Genomic DNA, 27,252 nt, shown 5'->3' on the forward strand with positions numbered 1-27,252 from the left:
TTACCTCTTTGCTATTAAATAGTAGCATGTTAATAGGTAGAAAAGGGTCAAGGGACAAAACGTAAGAGCAGTTCTCACTCTGAGTGGAAGTGAGTGAATATTAGAATATTTGGGAGGAGGTGATCAAAGCTCATACTCCTTTCCTCAATACTTTGGAGTGGCTAAGGAGCAGCTTGACTTCACTCTGTGAGCCCGAGAGCTTGCCCAGGTGCTTGTGGATGTCTGCAGCACACAGTGAGAGGTGCAGCATGGAAGAGGCTGCAGGGAGCACCTTGCACAGGTGCCTGGGGTGGTCTGTGAGCAGCATCGTGCTGGAGCTGATGAAGCTCAGGGCTGGAGGGAGCAGCCTGGGCTGCAGCGCTGTGCCAATGCGCTTGTGCTGCTGGAGGACCCGAGCTGCTGGGTCCAGCTCGCGCTCCTGCATCGGGTTAGGAACTTCTGCACCTGCTCTGTTTGCAGTATTTGCTCATGCACATACTTAGATTTGCAGCACAGCAAGCCCTTAGGCTGTTAGGCCACCCTTCAGACTTGCAGACTGAGCCTCCGTGACTGAACTCCAGATTTCATTCAGGTTCAGTTGGTCTAAGGCTTGCTTGCAGTGGTAAATGCCAGGTCTGCTAATGATGTAATGTTCTCTAGCAGTGAAATTGCCATGCTATATCACTGAAATTGCAATACTTAGTTTGGAAACACAAACACAAACACTGCTGTGAGACAGCACTTTGGTTGGTAATTTGAATTATTTATCATTTCTGAATAATAATGTTTATAGATAATATTTTTTATGTGAAAATATGTGTAGTGTGTGTCTAATTTGGTTGTGTAATAGCGTTATGGATACTCAGCAGCACAAAATACATTCGAAAACTGTTTCTATCCTTTACTAAGAGTTCTTTCCTAGTATGTTTTTGTGCTAGGTAAATTACTCTGAAAAAAAGTCTATCATGGTTGATTTTCAAAACACTTCTGATCCTGCTACTCCCTGAATTGCACTGCACTGAAGGCTGGGAGATGCCTCTGGAGAATAATGCTCCAGGCTTACCCTGTTCTTATACTCCCTGAAATTGGCTATTAGTGGCTGTGAAAGGGACACTGCTGTGGTTAATATACCTTACAGACAAATGGCTGTACCAAGAGATCTCAAAATTAAACAACCAGGAGTTTCAGTTAAAATTTTTCACCATAATTTTTAAACATTTGCAAACAGATAAAACCATTACTCACTCCATGTGCTGAGATGCTGAGATCTCTTTCATGAATAGATCCCAATGGTTTATCTATTTTAAAGATTTTTTTTTCATTCTGCAAACACTCCCAGGTATAATTCACAACCAGGTGTTGTGGCAAAACTGCTTCCAATTTTATTTATTAGTTAGTTCCTTTTTCTTGAGTGTTTTTGTGTGTATAGGGAATATAGACAGATGCAGAAATAGATAACCTATTTTAGATCCTTATGTCTTCAAAATGGGAAGCAACCTAAAAAAATATTTACTAACTAGTAAATACTACAGATTGAGAAGTGAAGAAGTTTTTTTTTTTATTATTCAATACAGACAGTAAATAAATCTAAATAGTGCTTCCAAGGCAGTGAGAGAGGAAGGAAAGCATTGAAATGAAGCATTTTTAATCCAAAGCTCACAATTATCACCTTGAATGAGAAGAATTAGTATTAGAAATTCTGAGATTTTATATGGACATCTTCCATATATGTCTTGGACAAATGAACAGAATGCAATTTCATTTTTCAGTTTGCCAGACTTATGATATGAATGTAAAAAATATGAATTCTGGAGCTCTTTTTGTAAAAAATCATCTTTATCTTCTCCTTTCATATTGTCAAGTTGTGTGATTTGGGAGAGGGGAGAAGCCAGGAGTCAAAATGAAAAACTATAGCAAGGTACTTTGCACTAGCAGCTTCTTCTCTATGTTTACTATATTTGCAGGATAAATTAGATTACGGTAAAATTTAAATTTAAACATCAACTTAAAAAAAATCCTGTTTTAGAAAACAGGGCTTTTTGAAGCCAACCTTTTTGCTCATTGGAATATTCATTAGTGCAGGGCATTAACCTTAGGACTGAAAACCCTGAAATTTCAGATTTCATTCTTTCCAATCATAAATTTAGTTATTATTAGTTGCTTATATTACAAGCTGTACATTGGAACAATATGATGGAAAAGAATGGTGTCCCTTTACCAGTTTGAGGTAATTATTTTTTCCTCTCAGAGGTGAGCTAAAACCCAGGTCTTTGAAGAAGTGAAAAAGCCAATTACCAAAGTATCAAGGTTTACCAAATAATCTCAATTTTGAATGCAAAGAAAAAAACCTGTTCACTTTGCAACTAAAAAAGAAATGTCTAGAGACACAATTGCATGGCCTAGGGATGAGAGTTGGAAGATTTGCATTTGGCTTTTAATCTGTGTAGATTGGTTTTATCAACAGAATCCAAGAAGGCCTTGCTTTACTGTGAAAAATATCTGGAAGTATTTGAATTCTGTGCTCCTTGAAGAATTGCATGCTATTGATGCACAGCCTGTTCAAGCTACATTTGGATTTTATTGTGTGAAAGGTTTAGTTGTTTCCTATAGGAATAAATAGTGCATCAGTTTTGCACTGCAAAATAAAGTTAAAACTAATTAGAAGACATTCAGTAAAATCCACTGTTTTCAGTACGGGGAAAAAGTCAGTCTCTAAATTGGTGAGTTGTTAACATTGTGTTCTTAATTTTTAGGATTTTTTTTCCTAAATTATTCCCTATATTATTTTGCTTAACTTCTAAATGAAAAAAAATTAACTAGTGTTCACCTAGTGAAGTTGCTTAGTGGTTCTTAAAAAAGCTTATCAAACCAGTGGAAATGTACCAGCTAATCAAACTAATGTAAAGTGGCCATGCATACTACAAATACTAGGAAATAATCTGTACATTCCCACGTGCTTTAATTATTAATGAGGGGTTTTGGCTAGCCAAATTATAGGAATATTCCAACATACATGACTGAGGAAATCTATCCAGTGCAAAGTATCTTCAATCAACATAAACTGAATTAAGTAGTCATGAAAAAATAGCACATATCAGTAGTGCTCAGTACTCCACACATTCTGGTTAGCTGAGATAATTTTATTTTAGTATAAACGAATGTATTTTTGTGACTGAACTTGAACATCTGCCTTTAATAGTGAGTTGACTGTTCCATCCATCAGCTTATTTCAGGTGTTGTGTTTGCTGACTAAACACTTGGAATAGTTCAGAAGTTTTGGTCCCACTTCTGCTTTTTTTCTCTCTTTACAGTAGAATAATTCCAAAGAATTACATTCTCATGCCAACACATTTATAATTCCCATTTAAGTGAATGGAAATTTTCTATACAAATTCTATACAGGTTTATGTAGTCTATGAAGTGAATAATCCCCTTATAAAAAGAAGTATAAACCAGGAAGTCAGCAATAATTATCTATATGAATAATTCACTGGCACCTAACTTTTAGCCAAACTTGTATAAGTAATCCTTTTCTCTTTCCCATCTGCTGCTGAAAAGAGGTTCCAGGTAATGCTTTTATTTTCCTACCTAGTCCATCTTTTACTGCCACCTCCCATTTTCCTTAAAAAGCCATCTATCATGTTGGGTGCCATACCATGCACCTATTACTCTTCAGAATATTGCTATATGAAAAATCTGAATTTATATATATGCATTATGGTTCTGCTTCATACAATAAGCTAGATACTGTTTTACATACCAATATGGACTCCAACTCCATGTACTATTATACTTTCCAATGTTTCACAAGTAGTATTCTTCAGTAATATTTATTGAAGTACAAAGATTAGCACTTTTTCCAGCCCCCTAATGGATGGCTGTTCTACATGTGATGATTTTACAGTCTCACCTGACATGCCAAGGTGTACATGTTACTGAATTTTTTTAAGCATCAGCTTCCCCTGTATCTGCATTAGTGAGTATAAGCTGCCACCAACTGCTCATAGAACACATGGAAATAATTAAAAGTAATTTTTGTCAAGAAGCAGTACTTAGAAACTACCAGCCTTCATTATTTTCTAATGGAAACCAGACCTCTATGAACCTTCACAAATGACTTTGAAGAATTTGCCAAGAGTAAATGGAAAGAAATCCTCCTTACTTTTAAAATTAATTCTGTACTTCATGCTTTCAACGCCTTTTGGGGAGGGCAGTGCAAGGCACTTCATGCTGAAGAATAGTGCAAAATCAATTGCTAAGTTCTCTACAAGTTCCCCTAAGTATGAAGTGCAGCTTTGGTGCCCCACAGAGGAAGGGACTTTTTCTTTTGTACCAACTACTGTGATTTGCTTTATCAAATCGTGCCCAAAATATTGCTTGTATATTTAAAACAGAAATAAATATTGTAAATCACACTGGTGTAAATTACCACAGATCTAAAATAATTGGTGGTAATTTGCATATGCTATATAACAGAAAATAATTCCTTTTTCTGTTAGTAACTTTAGATACTCAGTAACAATGAGGAAAATGTGGAATGAAATACGTCATACAAAAATGAGTAGTAATATTTAAGCTATGTCTAAAACTGTGAACAAGGTATTTTTTTGTTTTAGAAACTACTTCAAAATGCTTGTACTTGATTTTTATGGTTTTCATAACAAGAAATATTAAAATACATATACCAAATATATTTTAATTTAGAAAATAAAGTGCCAATATTGAGATATTTATTTCCCATATGATAGATGGCTTTAGATAGAGCTCTCCTTCCCCATGCTAAAACTGACCCTATCCATGCAGGAATTCACCCAACATGTTATTCATGCTCTCTTTCCCATCTTTCCCACACTGTTTTTGAGCATGCAGTAAGTTATGCATGCAGGTATATGAACACTGTGTTTTGTATATGCCATTAGTCACTTTGCTGCACATTATGTAGCAAATTAAAAATATTTTCAGCTCTCACATCTTTAAAAAAGGACTTGGAAAATGTATTCTCATATCCTTCAGCATTCCTGTTTTTAAATCCTCAAGTTGTTATCTTGAAACTTAATTGGGATGAGAATCCATATGTGCTTGTAATTTGCATTCCAGTTCCACTGCTCTGGATCAATATAGAATTAGCCTTTCCTAGACAGATACTTGGAGAAATTGTTTAGGTGACCTGTGAGATAATGCAGCTGAGTAAAAGTTGTCAAGTTTCCCTGACCAATATACATCCACTTTATTCTGTTGTGGTAATGTACAAATGTAAATGTACTCTCATGATTACTTAAGGATGATATCAACCTGTATTTGTATCCTTAGAGCCTGTAAGTATAGATGGTCTTCTCAAACAGTTGTAAAATGTGAGATTGTTTCACCCTTTTCTCCCATTCTATCACAAGGGATTTACAGACAGCAAATGTTATAAAAATGTCACATTCTAGAACCAAGCAGCAGAGAAATACTCAGTTCCAGTAAAGGAAACCTCTGTAAAAATCATGTCCTTTCAGCTTGTACTACTTTCCTCAAACTTCAAATATATTCTTCTGCTATATTTAATTTTTTTTTGTTTTTTCCCTCCAACTCATTTTCCCCCTCTCTGTTTCAGGGACATTAAGTGAATTAGGGCCAGGGTAGGAGAGGAGGAAAGAGATGAGGTGTTAGTGCTCTGTGTCAAATATGAGGCTGACATGGGGAAGAAGGGCTTTTTATGCTGTGTTTTGGTAATTTCTAGAGGAATAGTGATGAGACTGTTGCAGAATTGTCCATGACAAATGAGAAATTAAAAATATACAGTCTTTCAAAGCATTCTGGAGTGATCTGTTTTGTACTAAAACTAGGCAGGGACAATGAAGAAAGAAATCTAAAAAAATGGTATTTTAATTGAATAACTGAAAAAATGCTTTTCACCTGTCCTTCAAACTACAGAGTGTACAAACACATAATATTCTATCATTCTGAGAAAAGACAGTCATTATTTTGAATCAGAGTCATCATGCAGGAGCAGAGATGAAATTATAAGTACTTCATACTAAAAAGGAATATGAAAACAACCTGTTGCTTCATGATTGATATTAGTGTATTACACTGCCTAGTGGATTAAATCATCTGGATATCACTGAATTTATACATAGAATTTGTTTTAAAATGAATTATTCCTCTTAAAGATGAAGCTTAAAGGAGTGTTATCACAGCCACAAATGCTGTATCTATAGAATCAATAATCAATGCTCCTGCAAATTACTAGGAATAGTTGCATATATTTAATAAATAAAGCTTATTTGTTTTTGTGTTTCTTTGTATAGCTACAGTTGAATGTAATGTGAGAGATGTTATGGGTATTTGTTAAATATATCTAATCTTAATTAAACCTGGGCTATTCAGAACAGTGGAACATAAGTTATGGCTGTTACTCCTGCATTTGCATGGTTTTGGTTTTCGTCCACATAAGCTTGGATCAATATCTCATTTCAGTTGTAGGAGTCAATGGGCAGGTGCATCTGAAGTTCTTTATGAACTATTACAAAAATAGGAAATGTTAGGGGTCTGCTGAAGGCATGTGGGAACAGGCATTATTAGATTAATCTCTTCAGCAAAATTGCTGCAGAGAAGATAAAAGTGCCTTAAAAACATAGCCTGAAAAAGCTAAGAATATTAAAAAATTTTAAAACAAGCTTTTGCATTAACCCTATGGATTGTTGAAGAATTAGTGAACCTAGCATGTTAAACAAAGGCTTTTTAGGTTTTGTCTTTCTCCTTTGCCGGAGGTATTTATTTTGAAGATGAATATGAGTATGAGTTGAGTAGGATAGAGCTCCCAGGTGTCCCAGTGCATTAGCAGGTTGGAAGGTTGCTGTTAGTATGGAATGGGTGACGGACAGCCTTCTCTTATTCACAGTTCTTTGTTTCAGACCACCAGTTAGTAGGGCATTGCCACAGCCGGAGAAACTGCAGACAAATAATGTGGGGAAAAAAAAGAGACCCATAGAGGTAAGAAGAATGTTCCTCTTCTCTTCTTTTAGAATTTTGTTTTGCCAGAAACTAACACACCTGTGAACACATTAAATGATTATTTTATTCTAAATATATCAGAAGTGGAAATAGTGAATAGTGGGTAAATAGCAGAATAAGTGGGAGAGAATTTTTTATTGTAAATAAAAAAAAATACTGTATTTATTTTTCTTGCAAATGAAATGGAGTATAACTCACTTCATAGTAATCATGAAACCTTAGAACTGGATGTAGAACGCAGGATGTCTTGTTTAGATAACTGGATTGTTAAAGGCTGTATTGTTGCTAATAAAACTAAACGTTTTTTATTCAAAGCTTCTTAGAATTTAAAGCTTCAGTTTAAATTCATCACTGATAGGAGTTTTAAAAATATTTTTTTAAAATTCTATTAATGATGAATTTAGCTTTGGCACCTGTTTTTTTTTATTACATGGTAACTGCAAATAAATATACCAATTTTTGATTAATGTGAAGAGAAAGTTCATCTAACCTTGGAAAATACAGTTCTTCACCAATCCAAATATTGTTGATTCTGCAAAATAAAGATGTAACATAATAAACAGCTTTTTGACATCAGTGCTCTAGAAGTTTTAGGCTGTAATTGTAGTTTCTAGTTGCTGGCTGGAATTAAATTGTGGACCAGTGTTTGTCAGTCTTTATTTCTTAGTGTCTTCTGCATTAAAAGAATTTTATTCTGCACTGCATTTTTTAAATTTATGTGCACGTGTATGAGTATCTCTTTCAGTGTGTATATGTATGTCTGTGTGTATTATATGCACATTCTGCAGCCTCCCCCTGAGAGGTGTGAAAGGGTGACACAGCTGTGTGTGACAAGAAGGAGCAGCCATGTAAACACACAGGGGAGGCACGAGCTCAGTTTCTGTTGGCTTGACATGTCATTTACTAGATAAGGACACAATAAAAAAAATTAAATCATACAGAAGAATGTAAAATTCATAACTGCTTTAAGGTTTGGTGTTTCTATTGATGTGAAACTATCTTTTTTAGGACCTAATTTTGGAGCTGGTATTTGGGTATCGAGGCAAGGACTGCAGAAACAATGTGCACTATTTGAATGATGGTGCTGATGTAATTTATCACACTGCATCTATTGGGATCTTGTATAATGTGGCAACAGGTAGGAGAAAGTCCACTGGAGGGAAAATGTTTCTTCACAGACATCGATTTATAGCTTATAAAGTAATTAATATGCTTTCAGTATTGTAAAATTATGTGAAAAAAATTATTTTTTCTAAAATTTCAGTCTGTAGAGAATATTCATAATAGCTGCATAGACAAACAAGTGTACTGAAATGTTCCTCATGACTGAGCTTTAAAGGAAGTGAAGATTTGGTTTGTTTGGTGTTAGCTTTCCAAAATTTGCATGTTGAAATGATCTCAGAAACAAAAAGAGCTGAACAATGGGGTAATAGTTATTTAATTTTTTTTCTAAGAACAAGTTAATATTTTTACTTGATTTACTTTTCAGTCATCTGTATCACATATAATTCCTTCCCAATAACCCAGTTAGTTTAGATAACTTGGACCTCTATAACAGTACACAATGCCATTTGTTTCTGAGATAGTTAAGCAACTTCATGTGGAAAATGTGAGGGAATTGTCTCAAGTTACTGAGTGCTGTGTGTTGAAGTTCAGATAAAAAATTTGAAGTTTCTGTTTTCTAGTTTTACGCTTAAAAATGCAACATGACCATAATGCTGTTTTCTCGCAAATACTATAATATTTTCAAACATTAGACATATCTATGTATGTGTATAAATGTTTTAATTAAAATTAAACTAAGGTTTGCAATTTTTTTCTTACCTTTAGGCTCTCAGTCATTTTACCAGGAACACAATGATGATATTTTGTGCCTCACTGTGAATCAGCACCCCAAGTTTACCAACATAGTGGCAACTGGCCAAGTAGGTATGTTTGTATTTTTGTAAAAAGAATTAACATAACAGCATGCAATCAGGACCTTGTAAATTCATGATAAATCATAAAATATTTGGTTATGCTATCTCCGTTTGTGAGTGTTACTCAGTTACCTGTCCTCTTTATATGTTCCTTTGAGTGTAATTGAATAAAGTTGACAAAAATATTGAGGTATGAACGATTAAACTTATCTTTTGTTTGGAGTATTATGAAAACTATTTTGTCAGAAATCTTAAGCCCCATTAAATTAATCTGGCTATTGAACTATCAGCTTGTGTTAAACCTTCCAAAGAGTCACTACCCCTCCAAAGAAGCTGACTAGAGCTAACCTTCATTTCTTAAAATACTTGTCAAAGTTACCTAGGTTTTACCTCATCAGGTAGATTTATAATACCTACTTGGTGGTTGTAATATTCCAGGCAGAACCAAAACCCTAATGGTGTTCTCTATGGATAAACTGAGATTTAGAGGGAAAAATATATATATTTCATTAAGATCTATGAACTAACCAGGTTAGGAAAAAAAAACAAAAACAAAAAAAACCCACCCCACATTTTGCATTGGCATAGCTGGTAGAAATTGCTCTTTCTAGATTTTATAGAGTAGTGATTTTTGTAGCCCTACAATCTGGCTGTAGTTTTCATATCTTCTCTTGGTTCTCAGGAGATTCAAACGCACAATTTCTTCAGGGCGTAGAATACAAAAAACTCCCTTATTTGATTTCAGCCAAAATAGCTTTTTATTTCCTTTAGGTTTGTTTTAGAAGTTTCATATAAACGAAATAATTTCTTCAGAGTTTATTACCTGCTTTCCTGTGTCTTTTGGAGTTTTAGGTGCATGTCTCATTAAAATTGATTCATTGATAATAGTAACATCTTAGCTAAAATAGCTTCCTTTCTTGGTGAGTCTCTTGCATAATTGAAAACAAAATTTTAATGGATATTATTTAAATGGAAAAAATCGTCAGCAGGTATTTGTCTATGGTTTGAATATTTGCAGGAATCACAAACCCTTTATTGCCTTTAAGAATTTGCTTTTTCATCATATTTCTTCATCTGGCCCTGTTTGCCTTTCTGTAGTGGAGGAATGTTAAAATTTTCTGCTACAATGTTCATCTTACACAAGACAAAACACAGGACTTAATTATTTTTTTTATTTTCATAATCATTTCTACATCAACTAGCAGTAGGACAATTATTAACTGTTTTGTAATATGGATTAAGGCATACTAATCAGAAGTAAGTGACGCTTAAAAATTACATATACTTTAAAGCAGAGAATTAAAAATAAGCTGAAAGTGAAATATTCTAAAACAGCACTCATTTTCTGATTTTGAAGTGATGTTGAGGGGTGTATATACTCCATAAAGAACTGCTGCTACTTTTCTTACTGATCTGGTTGGCACAAATAGTGTCACCGTCATTATTTAAAAAGATTTATTGAATCTTCAGGTACTAACATTCTACTCCTTAGTATTTTGTCCCACTACTTTTGTTAAAATATCAATGACATAAAAAAATATGTTTTTCATTTCCTTTGGCTGAGAGCAACCTAACATACAGCAAACCTAGCTCAAAATGGAAATCAAAATATATTCATTCATTCAATATATTCATTCTATTATTTATTTCTGATGTGACCTCCTTTTATCAGTAATTTCTCATCTTTAACAGCAGTATTGGTGCTGCTGCAATGCACAAAAATGACATCAAGGTGTTTGTTAAGAAATTACACTGAATGTGGCATATATTTTCTTTAGGACTTATTTTATTTCTGATCTAATTATTTTTCTGCTGCTTTTCCATTACAGGAGACTCAGCAGATATGTCAGGTAAGGGAAACAAAATTTTAACATCTTCAGGTGTAGTTAGTCAATCTAGTAGCCATCTGCAGCTTTATAGAGCCGTAAGTGATGTGAATTAATTTTTAGTTTATTAAACCCCGTGTATCAGTCATATTACTGTCAGCACTGACTATAACTCAAAACAGCACAGTGTACTGTAAATACAGAGAAATTAAAAATGTTAGAACACGCTTAAAAGCTACTCTCATTGAAGAACATTCCCTTTTTGCTCCTTAGTGAGTTCTAATACATACTGCTACTGTAGCATTCCTGGGTATGCTTGCCAGTTTTGTAGACATGTTGGGGCTGACAACATTTGATTTAGACCTTCAATTGGGTGTAATTTGAAACGTGCATTTCTAAAGTAAATTCTACTGAGGAGGCCTAGGTGACTGAGTGAAAAAACAAATCACCTTTCACATTTATGTACAGTTGTCATGCAGTTATTACCACTGATCCAAAATGTTTTTTATGATGTTAGTTTAATTTTTCCTCTATCATTTTGGGTCTTTGACATTTTGACAGTCTTGACTGAGATATTTTTTATTAGTATGGTTTTTTTTTTCAACTGTAATTGCAAAAACTCATCACCATCATGTGCGAATGAGTTCATTGTTGAGCAGCCATAATTGTCTTGTGAAGAATCTTCAGAAATGCATAAATGGTCATGTGTAATAATCTTCATGTGGATCTAAAGCTTGTTCTGTAAGAAGAAATGTACATTGACATCTTTAATGTGTGTTGACTTCTCTTAAATATAGCAAATAGTGCTTGCTTTAAGGATTGGGGGAAGAATATAGGTACCTTTTCCCACACTTCTAGCCTGTATTAAAAAAAAACAATGATGATATGGTTATTTATATGAAAGAACATCTATAGTCCTGTGTATGGTGGCTGGACACTCTCCCTGTCTCACATACCTTCTTCCTACTGCAATTTCAGTTTGAGCTTGTGTATATTACTAAATTCTGTTGTCACTGTCTGTCTGAAATGAGCACTCTTAACTTTTGTCTTCTTTCTGGAATCATTAGTCTGGAATCCAGGCTGCTGCCTGCTTTCATTAGAAAGTTGAATAATTTTACTTAAAATTTATTGATGGCTATTTGCCATCCTTACCAACAACTTTTGCTTTTCTAGTTCCAGTTTTCAGTTGTTTACACTGATACAGGTGTTCTTGTAGCAGTAATGTTTGTACTAGGCTGGAATGGCAATTAAAGTTTCCTAATGACTGAGTGTAGATTTTGTCCACCTTACTAAAGAATTTTTCTGTCCTGACAGGCCATGGTAGCTTTATCTAACTGTTTCCAGAAGGAGATGACACCTTCTCTCTTGTAGACGTGTTGAGTACACAGGCAGGATTCAGTGTCAGGACAGAGACTTCCAGAAGGACTCCATCACATAGAAGGACTTTAGAGTCTATGTTCTCTGCCTTGCAGATCTTGCTCTGAATGATTTTGTCAGTTCTTACTCAGGAAAACTAGGTGAGAATTTCTGTCTGCCACTCAAATGAAAACTTTTGGCCAAGGTTATAGGGCAGGTGCACTATTCAAGGGTAATACAGAGTTTTACCAAGAGGAGTGTTGAAGAGTGAAAAACAGTTCAGAGCCATAATAAAGCTTTCCCTTCCCTCAGCTTCCTGTCAGAACAGCAAGGAGTTTGCTGTCAATTTTTGGGAAGTGCTACTTGCTGTCAACTCCTGCCCTTTCTGTTTTAATGACATGACCATACTATGCTGTGGTACCTCTCAAAAGGTAATAATAGTACTGTGTTGCTGCCATGAGAGGAAATTCAAATGGGTAATACAAGAAATGAGGAAGTATGTTTTAAGGGCTGTTTTGGAGCAGCTGTGGAATTGTGCTTGAAAACTGAGTTTCGTGTGGCTGAAATTTTGCCTAAGTCCCTGTGCCTACTGTTTCCCATCACATACATGCCTTTGAGGGCCTAGATTTCTCTGATTAGAAACACAAAGCATGAATCTAAAAGAGAATTTCATTTATGTGAATCTGGATCTATGACAAGAACCAGTAACCTTAGGACTCTGCAGTCAAATTTATTAGAGATCAGAAGTGAAGAAGTTTGAGAATCTTACTGTCCTGGAAATGCCTTAGATGCTGCTCAGAGATTGTAAACTATATATGGATTGCAAGATCTTTTGAGAAGGCGTTGCATTTGGGAAAAAATCAGCTGTCATCACATTAGAGATAATCACATGCATTAGTAGCATGGCAAGACATTTTTTACTGCAGAGAGCTTGCAGTCCAAGCAATGCACACTAAATACCGTAGTTGTACATTGGCAAGCAAGCTGGTGATTCAGCTGATGTTCTAAGAGGGCAAGTGTTTCAGACAGGTGGTTTTTGTAGAAAAGAGATTTTGGCCCTACACTGCTACTCTCTGTAGCTATCACATGTCCAAAAGCCCCATGGAGAAGTGGCATTCTTGACAAGCAGCTTTATTTATGAAGGTTTTTGACTTAGCATGCTGCTTTATGTTTTATTAAGAGAAAAGCAGGAGAAGACAGCTCTTGCTTTTGGAACTTCTGCTGTGCTTCACAAGTCCTATAACAAGTTAGGCAAAAAATTAACACCTCTGGTAATGTAATGAGGCCATCTTGTTCATCCTACCTAATGATCCTGTTTGTCATAAATTGTTTTTCAAAGGGAGGCTAAAATCTCTTTTCTTTTCTTTCCTTTTTTCCCCCATCTGATCACAGCAATTTTGTCTTATAAAAAAGTGTTAACTTCTTCAATAAGAAAATCACTACACACTTTCAAAATGATTACTAATGGCATGTTTTTGTATTTGTGTAGCTACAGCTCCTTCTATTCATGTGTGGGATGCAATGAACAAGCAGACCCTGTCGGTACTGCGGTGCTACCATTCCAAGGGCGTTTGCTCAGTCAGTTTCAGTGCCACTGGCAAACTGCTGCTGTCTGTAGGGCTGGATCCCGAACACACCATTACCATTTGGAAGTGGCAGGAAGGTAGGAAGGAGTGGTTTTGTAGAAGATGTTTATGTTTTTAGAGCAATTGTAACTTCAAAAAAATATTACAATAAATGCTGTGCACTATGCTGTGTACAACAAGGTCTAAAATAGATGTGTTTACCCGTTCTAGTGACTGCTGAATATACCTCCTTTGAAACTATTGTGTAAAGATCAAGGTAGTTCACTGATTTCCAGTAAGAATAATGTAAGGATGTCTTTTCTTATAAATTGTCATCATTATTACTATTATTATTATTAATTTATTCTTCTCTAAAGTCTGATTACTGATGAGGCTTTCATACTCCTGAAATTATTTCCAAAAGCTGCATATTGCAGAAATGGGGTGCCAGGATAGCTCCTCTATGCATCTTATATCATTGTTGCCTTAAGTTATGCTACATGTTTTCAGATCAGTTTTGATCTGTATTTTTGATTTAGGCTAAAGAGATTCGAGCTCCTTTCCTCATCTCCTTTCTGCCTGGCAAAGCCATGTCCAGATTATGGATCTGATTCTCTAGTCTTAGAGGTTTACTTCCTCTCTCTTTGGGGATTGCTGTTGATAACTAGTAACTCTTAGAATTTTAAATAGCAGCTATTAAGTTAATAACAAGTGATCCTTCATAGCTCGTCTGATAGATCCTGTGGGGCTGGATGCGATGTCAGATGTGTATTTATACAATCTTAGGTAGGATGAAGCATGTGTGGTCACAACATGCCTGTGTTCATCTTAAGGGTCGATACACATTCAGAATGGCAGCCAAGGATCCCAGCTGAGGAATCTTCATATGGGTCAATATTATTTTAACATTTTTAACCAGAAATGTATAATTTTCTCATCAAATTCAAAATGTCCACTTTCTTTCTGCCAGGTGCCAAAATTGCCAGCCGAGCTGGTCATAACCAGCGTATATTTGTAGCAGAATTCAGGCCAGATTCAGATACACAGTTTGTTTCTGTGGGAGTAAAACATGTGAGGTTCTGGACACTGGCTGGAAGAGCTCTCCTCAGTAAAAAAGGGCTGCTGAGCTCCATAGAAGATGCCCGCATGCAGACGATGCTTTCTGTAGCATTTGGAGCGGTACGTACTTCAACAGACCACCTGAAAATGCATAAAAAAACTTTTTTATCCTTCTGCCTTTATTCAGTTCAGTGAGACTTTTATAACCTGCTAAAGAGTATATATTCTATTAAATGCAGTTTAGCATTCCTAATACTTACCTGCTAGTTAGAACTAGTACCAGCTTTCTTTAGAGTAGAATAGACTGTGGGTTTGTATGTTTTCTGGAGAAACAAACACAGATGCTTTGAACTGATAACATGCTTGTGATTTAATCCAGGTAAAACAAAACTGAGGCTAGACTGCAGGAACCAAACAGTAGAAATGAGGCTGATTTTATCACCTCCACCTGGAGGTGGTTGTTTTGTCATCTGTATGTGCTGCTGCTCATGGGCAATCAGAGAGCAGTGTTGTCCTGGGGCATTCCTTAATGTTGGATGCTGTTAGACAGCTGCATTAGGGGTTCTTTTGCTTTGGGGGTTTTTGGACATGTGCAACCCATCTTGCTAAGTTTCACAGCACTGCTAGATCTGGAGTTGCTCTGCATGAGCAGTACTCATATCTTCAGATGGGCAGAAAGGCACAGATACCTTTTGTGAAGTGTCCTTTGCTTTGATTGCCTGCATTTCTGTCCTGTTTGACCAGCTGACTGTTCAGTCCAGACTGAATTTACACTGATTTTGAGTTTTGAAACTCTAACTGGGGTGTGGTTTCCTTTTTTTGCTATACTATCTCTTTTACACAGTGGTTTCTCTCTGATTTAAATGAAGGTCTTACAAAACACCAAGATATTCTCCAAATGATAAGTGTTATTGATGCCCAGCCCAGGCATTAGTCAGGGGTTTGGGAAACCTCTGTAAACTTTCTTACAAACAGGTTCTTAGTGTGAGAATCAGGCTGTATGCTGTGTGGCCTGAAGTTTGGTATGAGGTTTGAGGATGCAGAGCTTTCAGGGGTTTTGTGAAGAGCTGTGGAAAATGAATAAAGCCAAACCTGGTGTGTTCTCCATACCTCTGTAGGGAGCAGTTCTGGGGATGCTCTTGATTTTGTCTCAGAAGCTGGTTCAGCTCTCCCTAAACAGGAGCTGGAAACAGCCCAACAGTTATGCTGTGAGGATGATCTGAGGATCTGCTTTCAGCTTCATTTCCAGTCCTCTTTTACTTTATTAGAGCCACACACATGCACCCTTAAAAAAAAAGTGTGTAGGGCATCAACCCACTTCAGTCAAGGAACGTGTTTGTGCCACATGTGTACATGTGTAGTGATACTCTTGAAACATGCTATTACTACACATGATACTGAATTTGAAGATTCATTTAAGTTACTAAACCATTTTGCTCAATAACCAGTTCCTGCTGGAATCCTAATAAATAGCACTTTACTTCCAGAGGTAATTTAATTTATTTTATTACCTTTCAAGAGCATGAAGCAGAAGTAAAGAACAGGCAGCTTTTAATTCTAAGTTAAGTTAAACTGTTTTCTTTCTGAAATAAAAGTTACTGTAATCATGTGAGTCTCTTCATCTAACACAAAAATTACTACAAGCATAATGTATATAGCAAGGGGGTGCAAATTGCCTGCTTGTGTGCTTGTGTAGTGTCAGTACTTACTGTGATATTCTACTTTTTTGCCACACATTGCACACCTGATAGACTGAAAGCATAGATAACCATATGACTGAAGTCATTGCATTTTTTCTTGCAAAAAGAAATGCAATGATTTTCTTCAAGCTACAAGAAAGCATCTTTCAGACTTCAAGAAGGAATATAGTAGGTCATTGTTTCATCCCTGGAGGTCCTTATTGCCTCTTCCACAGTTTCCTCTTCTGCAGCAGTGAACGAAAGCAATTTAGCCTCTAAATGTAAATTATGTTTATTTCTGAATGCTTTTCTTCCTACCTTACTCAGAATCAGATGATGAGTATATTTTTCCCCTTTTCAGAATAACTTGACATTTACAGGTACTATCAGTGGAGATGTTTGTGTTTGGAAAGACCATGTGTTGATACGAATTGTGGCCAAGGCTCACAACGGACCTGTTTTCACAATGTACACCACACTAAGGGATGGTTTGATTGTTACAGGAGGCAAAGAAAGGCCGTGAGTCTTCTTTTCTTCTTTTCTTTCTGCAAGTACTCTTTAAAAATGGTTTGGATTCATCCCATTAACTCTATTTGAGACATTAAAGGTAGAAGAGTAGTCCCTTTCAGATCCCTGATAGGTGTTAAGAATACGAGCAGCCACCACCTCCAAAGTGCAGGTAACCCCATGAGCTTCAATTCAGCTGTTTTTCCCATTTATTGTAAGAGAAAGCATTTAGTCTGAGATACAGAATCATAGAATGGTTAGGGTTGCAAGGGGCCTCATAGATGTTCTAGCTCCAGCACCCATTTAGCTTTAAGCACTAAAAGTTACCTAGTCCTTGTGGATTACTTCTTTCACTGAAGGTTACTGCGGTTGTTAACTCAAGGGATTTGCACAGTTGTGACTGAATACATGAATGATAAATTTTTTAGCAGTATGATGCACAACTTCTTTCAAAGGAAAGATCTGCATATTTATGGCATTGGCAAGCTGTCTTCTCTCAAATCTAAGGTACAGCAAGATTCTTTGTTGCTGTACAGCAAGATCCTGGGATTGTAAGCAAAATATTTCCTGAAGCATTTTAATTTTTTGGTGCCTTCCTAGTGATCAGAAAATGCTTCAGCTGTAATACAGTCCATCTGATGGCATGATTGTGTCCCATTTGGCAGGACACAGGCCACTTATATTTTCAGACCCAAGTGCAAACTTACTTCTGTGCTTTTGAAGTATTTCCTTCTACTATTTATAAATGTTGTTATGATTTTATTTGGAGGATGTTCTCTCTACCACTTAGCTTCAGAGGCTCTTAATCATTGGTATTTGACCTGAAACAAATAGTATTGAATAACAATAAGAACCCAGAATTCATCTCCTGTGGGAAAATGAAGTATTGACAATATGCAAAACAAATTTTCACTTAGGAAGACTGCATGCTTTTTTCTGTCTTAGTTGCAGCTCACCAGCCTGTTTTGGTAAAATCTTCTTGCCAAGTATAATGATCAATCATATGTCAAAACACTGCTAGTGGGAAGCAAAGAATATACTATTGCAAGGAGTATAAATTTATAATTCATTATAGTTCTTTTAATAATAATAATAGTACAAATCACTAATTGTGATTAAACATTCTGAAGTTCTTCATAATATTATTCGGTAGTCAAAGCTGTAAAAGCATCTTGATATTGTGGAACATTGTATTTTTGTTTCTGTTAGGGGAGATTGAAGGTAGATAAGACATGTCCTAGCTCAACTAGAGATGCCAGATTTATGACTGTTTCAATAAACATTATCTTCTTTTTAGAAACTTTTTTTTATTTCAATGTGTTCTGTACTGAAATACCCAGGGTTTTTTTTTTGCAAGTGGGAGGAAAATACTTAGTGTTTGCATAATTAATTTATTATTAGTTGTGTGGTTTTTCTGCTGTATCTGTGTAATTTATTTTACAACAGTGAAAACAGTGACAGCTCACAGAAGTGAAAATATTCTGTCATTTATTTCACAGAAACTTTTCTGTTTCTCTCAACTATAATTTGAAAATATCTGCCTATGACTATTAAGATGGTGGTTTGCCTGCTTAGCTGTTCTTCTGACTAGATTCCCTCAGAGCTACTCATTCAGACTAAACTTAGCAGCACCCATCTTGCAGTTTGTTCTGTAAAGTAGAACACTGAGGACTGGGAATCAGTTTGTCTTGCTGGGCTGGGAGGCTCAGCGTGTTAACATCAACTGTTCAGGCAAACCCAATCTTTAACAATTTAAAACATACTAAAATGCCTCATTTGCAGTACAGTGCATTAAATAATGTAGTTCTTTCATCCATTAATTGTCCTTTTTGTGGCAGCTGTTATACTCATGGTTCTTCCTGTTGTCTTCATAGTTCAAAGGAAGGAGGAGCAGTTAAGCTGTGGGACCAGGAGCTGAAACGGTGTCGTGCCTTCAGACTAGAGACAGGACAAATGACAGACTGCGTTCGCTCTGTTTGTAGAGGCAAGGTAAACAAAGCTGCCTGACTGTAAAAAAAAAAGCTTGTAATTTGTGGTTGATTTCTGAATATCAGATAAATTAGTTCTGCTTCCTCTTCTAACTAGTATTTGAAATTAAAGGCTAAGCTAGAAGGTGTCTGCAACTGATATTGTGGCAGAAAAACATCTAGCTTGTGAGCTCTCAGTCTTTCTTAATATTTCATATATATTTTAAATGAAGACGAATTAAGGATTTCTTTTCTATTTTCTTTTCACACTTTGATATCAAATATCAAATGACAAGCTGCAACTCAGCCAGCATCATGATATCTTCAGAGCTTTGTACTTTAATATCTCAGAGGAGTTTAAAAAATAAATTTTCTTTCATTATTTAATAATTTGACTTAAGCAAACTTTCTTGACAGTACTGTAGCTCTAGATGATATTTTAATTACTGTTCATCATAAGAGGTTAATGTATTTTATCAGAGATAATGCTTTCACTATTGTTCAAGGGCAAAATTCTTGTTGGGACAAGAAATGCTGAAATAATTGAAGTTGGAGAGAAAAATGCTGCATGTAACATTCTAATTAATGGTCATATGGATGGACCCATCTGGGGCCTAGCAACGCATCCATCCAGAGATTTTTTCCTTTCTGCTGCAGAAGATGGCACAGTAAGACTCTGGGATATTGCTGAAAAGGTAGGTGTTAGAGAATACTTGTTTAGGGGAAAAAAAATAGTCCTGTGATGGTGTTGCAGACTTGAAACTTGTTTTTTATTGTAGTCTGAAAATAATCTGTGTAATGCTGTTATTGTGTTAACAAGCTATTAGCATAAGATGCTTTTAAAATTTGGACAAATAGTTACAGTTACTATTCTGGGGTTTTATTTCTTCACAGAAGATGCTGAACAAAGTCAGCTTAGGACATGCAGCTCGTACTGTTTGTTACAGCCCAGAAGGTGATATGGTAGCTATTGGCATGAAAAATGGAGAATTTATTATTCTGCTTGTGACATCTCTAAAAATTTGGGGGAAAAAAAGGGACAGAAGATCAGCAATTCAAGATATCAGGTAAGAAAATATTATTCCTGGTCTATTTAAAGTATGCTAGAAATCTCCAATATTTTGGGTTTTTTTAAACACAACTCTGTTTTCTGAGGAACATTGCAATGATATTTCAGAGAGCTGGAATCAATGAGTGAATTGTGGAATTTGTGTTATTACACTGATACCAGGAATAAAAAGAAAGAGGAGGTACGTGGTGATAAGAGATAACATCAGTCAAAACAACTGGGGTGTGGAGTGGCCACTCCAGTGAGGAGTGGTGTTCCCCAGGGGTGGATGGGCACTGTTGGACATGGTGGTGGCAGCAGGGACAGTGGGATGGAGTGCCCTGAGCAGGTTTGCTGGTGACACCGAGGCTGTGGTTGTGGGCCACATGCTCGAGGGAAGGGATTCTAGGGGGCAAAATGAGATCAGACACTTAGAGATGAAGACTGCATTGTGAGAGAGAATGGAAATGCCATTCTGTCAGTTTGCTCTTTGTTGTGTTTGTTTGACAGGAGTTAGAAGTAAAATTTTGCTTCTGTTTCCTGAGTGGAGGAACAGACTGTGAGATAAATTAGTTGTAATCAACTAAGGAAAGTTTGGAGAGCAAAGTGTGATAGAAGAGAAATATAAGCAAAGTGAGACCTTGCAGGAGAGCTCTGCTAGGAGTTAGGGGATTGCTGGAGTTGGAAAGCTGTCCAAGGGTATGTTTCAGAGAGAATAGAAATAAAGAAACTTCCCCAATAACACAGAATTGGCCATGAGGGATTTGGTCAGCTCAGGCAGCTACTGAGTTTCAAGACTAAAAAGGAAAATTGGAAAAAAGAAACCAGTGTGCAAAGATACATTGGGGAAACAGAAGGTTTGATTTACATCTTTTTTATTCAGTACCTTTCATCTAGAAGTTCTGGCTTTCCTTCAGTTAGAGCACTTCAGTTTTCCAGTCTTTAACCTTGTAAGTACAGCATAAGGGAGTCAGTGTCATCAGGGGGATGTCACAAGTTTTTAGACCATGAGGGGGTCATGAAGTCACATAATGAACAGAGTTATTCAAGAGATGTTACCTGTTCACTTGTATGTGTAATCTGTACCAAAATTATTGCCACCTTCTGCTGGATATGCATTCCCTGAAAATTTAATTTCAAAAGTTATTTTGCTTAGCAGATGGAATACTTTGCCTCCATTCTCTTCTGGATAGCAGATACTTGAAATGCAAATTTCTGTACTTCTCAAATATTTTAAGCTGTTGTAAGTGCCAACCTGTGTTCATTAAACCCTTTTATCTGTTCAGATTTAGCCCAGATTCTCGTTACCTAGCAGTTGGCTCCAGTGAGAATGCAGTGGATTTCTATGATCTGACTTTGGGTCCCACGCTAAATCGAATCAGCTATTGCAAGGATATCCCAAGTTTTGTGATCCAGATGGACTTCTCTGCTGATAGCTCTTATCTCCAGGTATCAGTCATTAGTTGTTCAAGGTACTGAATGGAAAACATACTCATGACACATACTCAGCAAGTATTCTCCTTTGACAACTCCTAAGTTTTGTAGCTAAGGTTGGAGTATGTTGCTGTCATTAGACTTTGTTGTAATGGTAAGTGGATGCCTTTAGTTTTGAATAGTTTTCCTGGAGATCAAATACAGAAAATAAGCAAAGAAAGGAGAGACAGATTTCAAATCTCCTGTGATGTGTCTTCCTGCCTTTTTACCTCTGATGCTGATGGGCTATCTTAAAAGAGAAAGGAGTAAAATCTGTTCTTCTGCAGGGCCTGGGATCTATGAATTCTTTGTCTCTCTGACTAGCATGATGTCATTACATGTCTTTTTGGTGCTAGACTTTGTGGAGCAGTACCAAAATGATGGTGTTGCAACTTCCAGCTATAGGAGGGCTTAATATGTTTCTTAAAATAAAAATAAAGTATATACAGTATACTTTCTATATTTTATTTGCATCTGAAAAGAGAAATAAGCTTCTCTCATTATCAAATCAATATTTACAGCCCAAGAGGAACACCTTTTTGTCATTCTAAAGATAGGAATTTATTTTACCTTATTTGTATATAGTGACACACTAACACATACATGCAGAATGTGAGTTGTTTCGGTTGTTTTTTACTAATTAGACATTTAAATGTTAAGATTTCTTATGCTTTCTCACTGTTGCTTTATGCTTGTACAGATTTTTGAGAATTTTCAGCTCATTGACTAAGTTTTCTTGATAGTTGTTACTTTATAGAGTAAAAAGTAACTGTCATCAAAATGCTTTTCTAAGACCTCTGGAATTATATTTTCATCTTTTGAAACAAGTTAATGTATTGTAAATTCTCTGTGGTCACCTCAAAGGTCTCTACGGGGTCTTACAAAAGGCAAGTGTATGAAGTGCCTTCAGGAAAGCAGCTTGTGGACCAGGCTGTGATTGACAGAATAACATGGGCTACTTGGACAAGGTAAATGATTCATATATTTACACCTATTAAAACACCTGGAGCTTCCAGGAGAAGCACCTACTATTTAAAAGCATATTTAATCCCTTCAGCTAGATATTCTCTGTTAACACACCCATCTGCTCTGGCAGCAGCTCCCCTGAATGCAGCACAGGAAAAGGCACTACAGTGGAGCAGGTTCCCTCAGTACACAGGGGCTGTTTGACCCCTGAGGAATCTGATAAAAACCCATCTCTCACATGTCCTTGTACTCACTGGGCATCTCTAGGTCCTTTGATACAACTCTAGCAGCCTCAGTATTTGTTTGATTGCACTCTGCAAATTATCTGCAATAGTGCACTCTTTTTTCAAAACAGTGGTGAGAGTACAGGGCCAGTTAAAACAGATCAAAACATGAAAAGACAATACACGACTAAGGTAATTCAGGTTTATTTACAGTACCACACTGATGATATCTGTATAAATTGTTATTAACATTTGCATATTAGAAATCATACAAAAGTGCTTTTAAATACCTTAAAGTTACTGTATTTCTTTCAAGATATTACATGCAATAAAATACCATATTTTATTTTTATTTTGCAGTTAAAGAATTTGTTTTCTGTTCTATGAAAATCTGGCTTTCTGTGCCTTTTTTCAGTCTCTGTTGCCTGCTTTTAATTATTGTCTTCTAATTATCACCCTTAGACAAAAATTGAGAATAAATACTTGAAATTTTTCCACATTTGAGCCACTTTCAAAAATAAGAATGCTGACTGTTTGCTGCAATACACAGCTAAGACTATAAGCTTTTAAAGGGCTCTTCAAGGCTCATTTTGCTAGATTTCTGATTTTTGTTTGGGTTATCAGTTTTTGTCACCTTTCTGAGACAAAACCAAGAAACTAGTATTTCCTGATCCAATTCAGTATGTTTGATGTAAATCATGCCTTTTTGCATGTACTGTACTGTGCCCTGAATTGGGGGGAAGGAATCACAGAAAAATTCCAAATCATTCACTTATTAACAAATGATAAATTTCTTGTTTCTGTGCATTCCTGGAAGTATGCATATACCTTATAAGTAGAGTTGGGTAAAAGCTGGTTTACAATGCTTTGCAAAGGAAGATTTCTGGACTCTTAAAATAATTATGTTTTCAGGGCAATTTTTCTCTCTCTGATTATAATGAAAATTCATTATAATCTTCATTGGACTCAGATAAACTTTTTTTTAGATTGATATGAAAACACTACAGAATCAATAGAACATCGTTATATGCAATGGAGAATATACAATTTTTAATTTTCCAAAAGTTGAAGGTTATTCATCTAAGGCTTATGCTATGGTGCTCTATTTCTAATTGTCCTTTCTTTTTTTTGAAAATGCCTTACTGAATAGTAGTAGTACTATTGATTTCATCTCTGGTTCTCTCACAATGCTGTGGGCCAAATTATTTTGGGAATTGTATCACTGAATCAGTTTTATCATAATCATAATTTTTTGAATTATGGAATGATTCAAAAATTAATTACAGAATGAAAGCTATATAAGGTGTGCATGTGTGAAAATAAAATGTAAGCATTGCATTTTTATAGAACCAGTTAGAATATGAGATCTGCTTTCTATTACCTTACTGCGGTTTTTGCAATGGTTTTCAAAAGAATTTCTTGGTCTTCTGTTTCAGTGTTCTTGGGGATGAAGTAATTGGAATCTGGTCCAGGCATGCTGAAAAAGCTGATGTGAACTGTGCTTGTGTCTCTCACTCGGGAATCAATCTCGTAACAGGCGATGATTTTGGCATGGTCAAACTGTTTGACTTTCCATGTCCTGAAAAATTTGTAAGAGCTTATTTTTGCATGGTTACAACAAGTACTGTTGATAATAGGATATTTTCTTGTTTCTCTAGAAGACATATGATGGAAATATTTTCTTCTCTAAATTTGTAGCTTTTTAATATCTCCTTAGCTCCATAGTCTCTTCACATGCTCCACCTCAGAGTTTTCCTACTATTTTGTGCAGGAGCTCTTGCTATAACCTCTTGTAGGTGTTGATATTGTCTGCCAGTCTGCTTTAGCATAGTGCCTGCCTTATGAAAAATCTCAAAGCCCTTAGTAATTTCCACATCTCTGATCCATCTGACAGATGAGGAAGATAGCTGGTGATTTTAGTCCCATCTGTGCTTTTTCATGGATGAAGAGTTTACCGATTTCTCACTAATGCTGTTAAATTGTTTCACTGTTCTTTTTTAACTTTAATTTATAATTTCTTAAAATTTGTTTTCACTCTTAATTTTCAGGATTTGAGACTGCACAGGGTAAACTGCTCACACAATTGCAATTAAAACAATTGTTTTTCAGTGTCAGAAATTTTACACAAAACTTGGAAGTTAGTCATGTGACAAGATGTATTTAATATTATTGGCTGACAATTTAATCTGCATTGCAGCTCAATAGTAGTTCTCCTTCAGGAGATCTTTCACATTTGATAACCTATATAACTTTTGAACATTATAAATGTGTGATGCAATAAAAAGGTAGAAAAAAACATGCATGCATTTTTTGATTTAGGAGGGTACAGAATATTTAGACTCTCTCATTCTGTTGTTTGGGTTTTTTTTCAGGCAAAACACAAGCGATTTTTAGGTCACTCTGCTCACTTAACTAATATTCGATTCACAAGTGGAGACAGATACGTGGTCAGTGCTGGAGGGGATGACTGCAGGTAGGTGTTCTTGCCTGTACTGCCAGAATCTGCACAACACTGCACATGGACAGTCCACAGCAATGAAAAGTTCAGTCTCAGCCTTCAGCCTTTTATCCATGCGCTTGCTTTCCTGTTCATACATAGGGAAAAACATACTTGTGGCAAAATGAATAGCCCTAATGTTAATGTGAACAGCTAATATTTAATAAGTTAAAATGTTCACATAAATATTCAGAACTTAAGAACTTATAATCATACTTTTAATGGGAATTCCTTTTGGCTGTGTTAGACATTTCTTTTAACAACACTGTAGTCTTCTATATCTCATATTTAATATCTTTTTGAAAACACAGCTTATTTGTTTGGAAGTGTGTGCATATGCCTCATTGAGAGAGACATGGAGACTTGCAAAGAGGAAACTGCATGAAGTACCAGGCATGAAACACCCAGGATTGCAATGTGACATTCTACTGTGCCCTGCATGTGTAAGAAATGACCCAAGACACAGAGCAATCTGTCTCTCAAAGATGGGACCTGGAGCCTGCCAGAAGGATGGACACACTGAGGCTGCTACTTTTGCTTCAGTGTCAGATAATCTGGGTTTATATTCCACTCACTGCCAGATGTTGAAAACAAAATATGTGGATGAAAGGAAAAAGTGAATTGTTAATCAATGTACAGTTTCACAGCAAGTTCTTGGGGTTTTAATCAAGAGATGCTATTCCTGACCTAGTGCTGTACATTGATCTATTTTCAGCATGAATGTTTTTCCTTTGAGTTTTGAGATCTAAATAGCATAGATAAAAAGAGTATTCCATATTTTATTACTGAGAGAAACCATATATTAACTCTTAAATATATAGTATTTTAATAAATGTTTAATTATTATAATAGAAATTATATTTCTATGACTGGTCAAAAGGAAACATCATATCTGATGAAGCAGAAAATAATAGAGTTGGTTCCTTATGACTGCAATATTTCTGCATTTAGAGGCCTGGGTCACAGTCATGTCTGGTGAAAGCCTTTGGATATGCATGATCTTCATGGCTAATTTAGTGTTTTTGTTGCACTTAAACATTAAATTAGTTCTATGAGCAAAAATAGATTTGCTCACTTTGCGAGTGCCTTGCCCACTACCTAAAAGTCTAACTCCAATTTTTGCCTTGTGAATAAAAGTATTCTCAGTGGAAGAGAGATTATTGCTGTGTTACTTGACTGGGCTGTGAGCCTCTCTGCTGGAAATGAGGACCAGGGTGAGGATTTTGTAGTCTTCTTGTTGATAAAGTTTGGGATGTCAGCAGTGGCAAAATAGAATTTCAGAGCAATATGAATTGATTTTATTTTCTCAGCATCATAGGGGAGATTCAGAGAGAATTTTCTGAGCATTATATTTTATACATTTGAACTTTTTAATAGAGTTAGGACTAGCTGGGAGATGTCTCTATTCAGATTTCTCTTCTGACTGTAAAAGATGTCCAATCATCTGCTTCTTTGAATGGACCTGCTGTCACCTCGAGCATTTATTCTATCCTGCAACTGATATTCTAAGTTGGAAAAGCATTTCAGTGATAATAAAATCCTGAACAAAGCTGTGTTTTGGTTTCAAGTGAGGAAGGTTTCATCAGGTGTTTGTCTAAATCATGCCATAGAGAAGCATTACATACAGTTAATTTTCATGCAATATAGCAGGGATCAAAAATCACTAATTATCAGCACTGCCATCATTGTGGCATTCTTTCTTACACAGAAAGCTCTCTTTCTGTGTAAGCTAGCATTGCTTTGACAGTGGCACTTGTTTAGGTTAGTCAAGAGGCTTTGATAGTTTTCATCTCTTGCATTTTCTTATGCCAGATGAAAAAGAGATAAACCTCATCTCTTGTAGTCATCTTGTGTGCATGTAGGTTACAGGGGGAATGAGAGGGCTTGCAGGTAGAAGAGAAGGAGGAGAAAAGTTATAGAACCAAACTTTTGTGCTCTCCTTGTTATGTGTTATACAAAACTAGTTACCCAACTGTCTTAGATAATATATTTTATATATGAATCTATAATGAATATTTATTTTAAAGAAGTTGATATGAACTAAGCAGTTATCAGGTTTCTCAGCAGGATGGTTCTTAGCAAAGTCTTGCCAGTCATGCAGCTGCTATTCTACAGGAGCAAAAACTGAGGATTTGGTCATGAGTGTACAGGGAGGTTTTGGCAGTAATGTTTTTGAGTTTAGGTGAAT

At 35.9% G+C, this 27,252-nt stretch overlaps 1 protein-coding gene across 2 annotated transcripts in view; it reads left to right on the forward strand.

Moving 5' to 3' along the window:
• The window catches only part of EML5 (EMAP like 5), a 91,664-nt gene extending 64,671 nt beyond the window's left edge, over window positions 1-26,993 (forward strand). The window contains exons 29-44 of one of the 2 annotated variants that reach the window (XM_021540968.3): window positions 3,538-3,546; window positions 6,879-6,957; window positions 7,987-8,116; window positions 8,809-8,907; window positions 10,727-10,747; window positions 13,569-13,742; window positions 14,615-14,823; window positions 16,744-16,901; window positions 18,764-18,878; window positions 19,363-19,551; window positions 19,751-19,923; window positions 21,191-21,353; window positions 22,242-22,345; window positions 24,004-24,157; window positions 24,940-25,040; window positions 25,376-26,993. In XM_021540968.3, coding sequence (XP_021396643.1) covers window positions 3,538-3,546; window positions 6,879-6,957; window positions 7,987-8,116; window positions 8,809-8,907; window positions 10,727-10,747; window positions 13,569-13,742; window positions 14,615-14,823; window positions 16,744-16,901; window positions 18,764-18,878; window positions 19,363-19,551; window positions 19,751-19,923; window positions 21,191-21,353; window positions 22,242-22,345; window positions 24,004-24,157; window positions 24,940-25,040; window positions 25,376-25,412 — 1,915 coding nt within the window. In that variant the 3' untranslated portion in view covers window positions 25,413-26,993. The remainder of the gene's footprint in view (window positions 1-3,537; window positions 3,547-6,878; window positions 6,958-7,986; window positions 8,117-8,808; window positions 8,908-10,726; window positions 10,748-13,568; window positions 13,743-14,614; window positions 14,824-16,743; window positions 16,902-18,763; window positions 18,879-19,362; window positions 19,552-19,750; window positions 19,924-21,190; window positions 21,354-22,241; window positions 22,346-24,003; window positions 24,158-24,939; window positions 25,041-25,375) is intronic. The other variant, XM_077783994.1, reaches the window with a different exon arrangement.
• The last annotated feature ends 259 nt before the right edge of the window (window positions 26,994-27,252 follow it).

Source organism: Lonchura striata, chromosome 6, assembly GCF_046129695.1.
Source record: "Lonchura striata isolate bLonStr1 chromosome 6, bLonStr1.mat, whole genome shotgun sequence".
In the NCBI taxonomy this organism is placed as follows: Eukaryota; Metazoa; Chordata; class Aves; order Passeriformes; family Estrildidae; genus Lonchura; species Lonchura striata.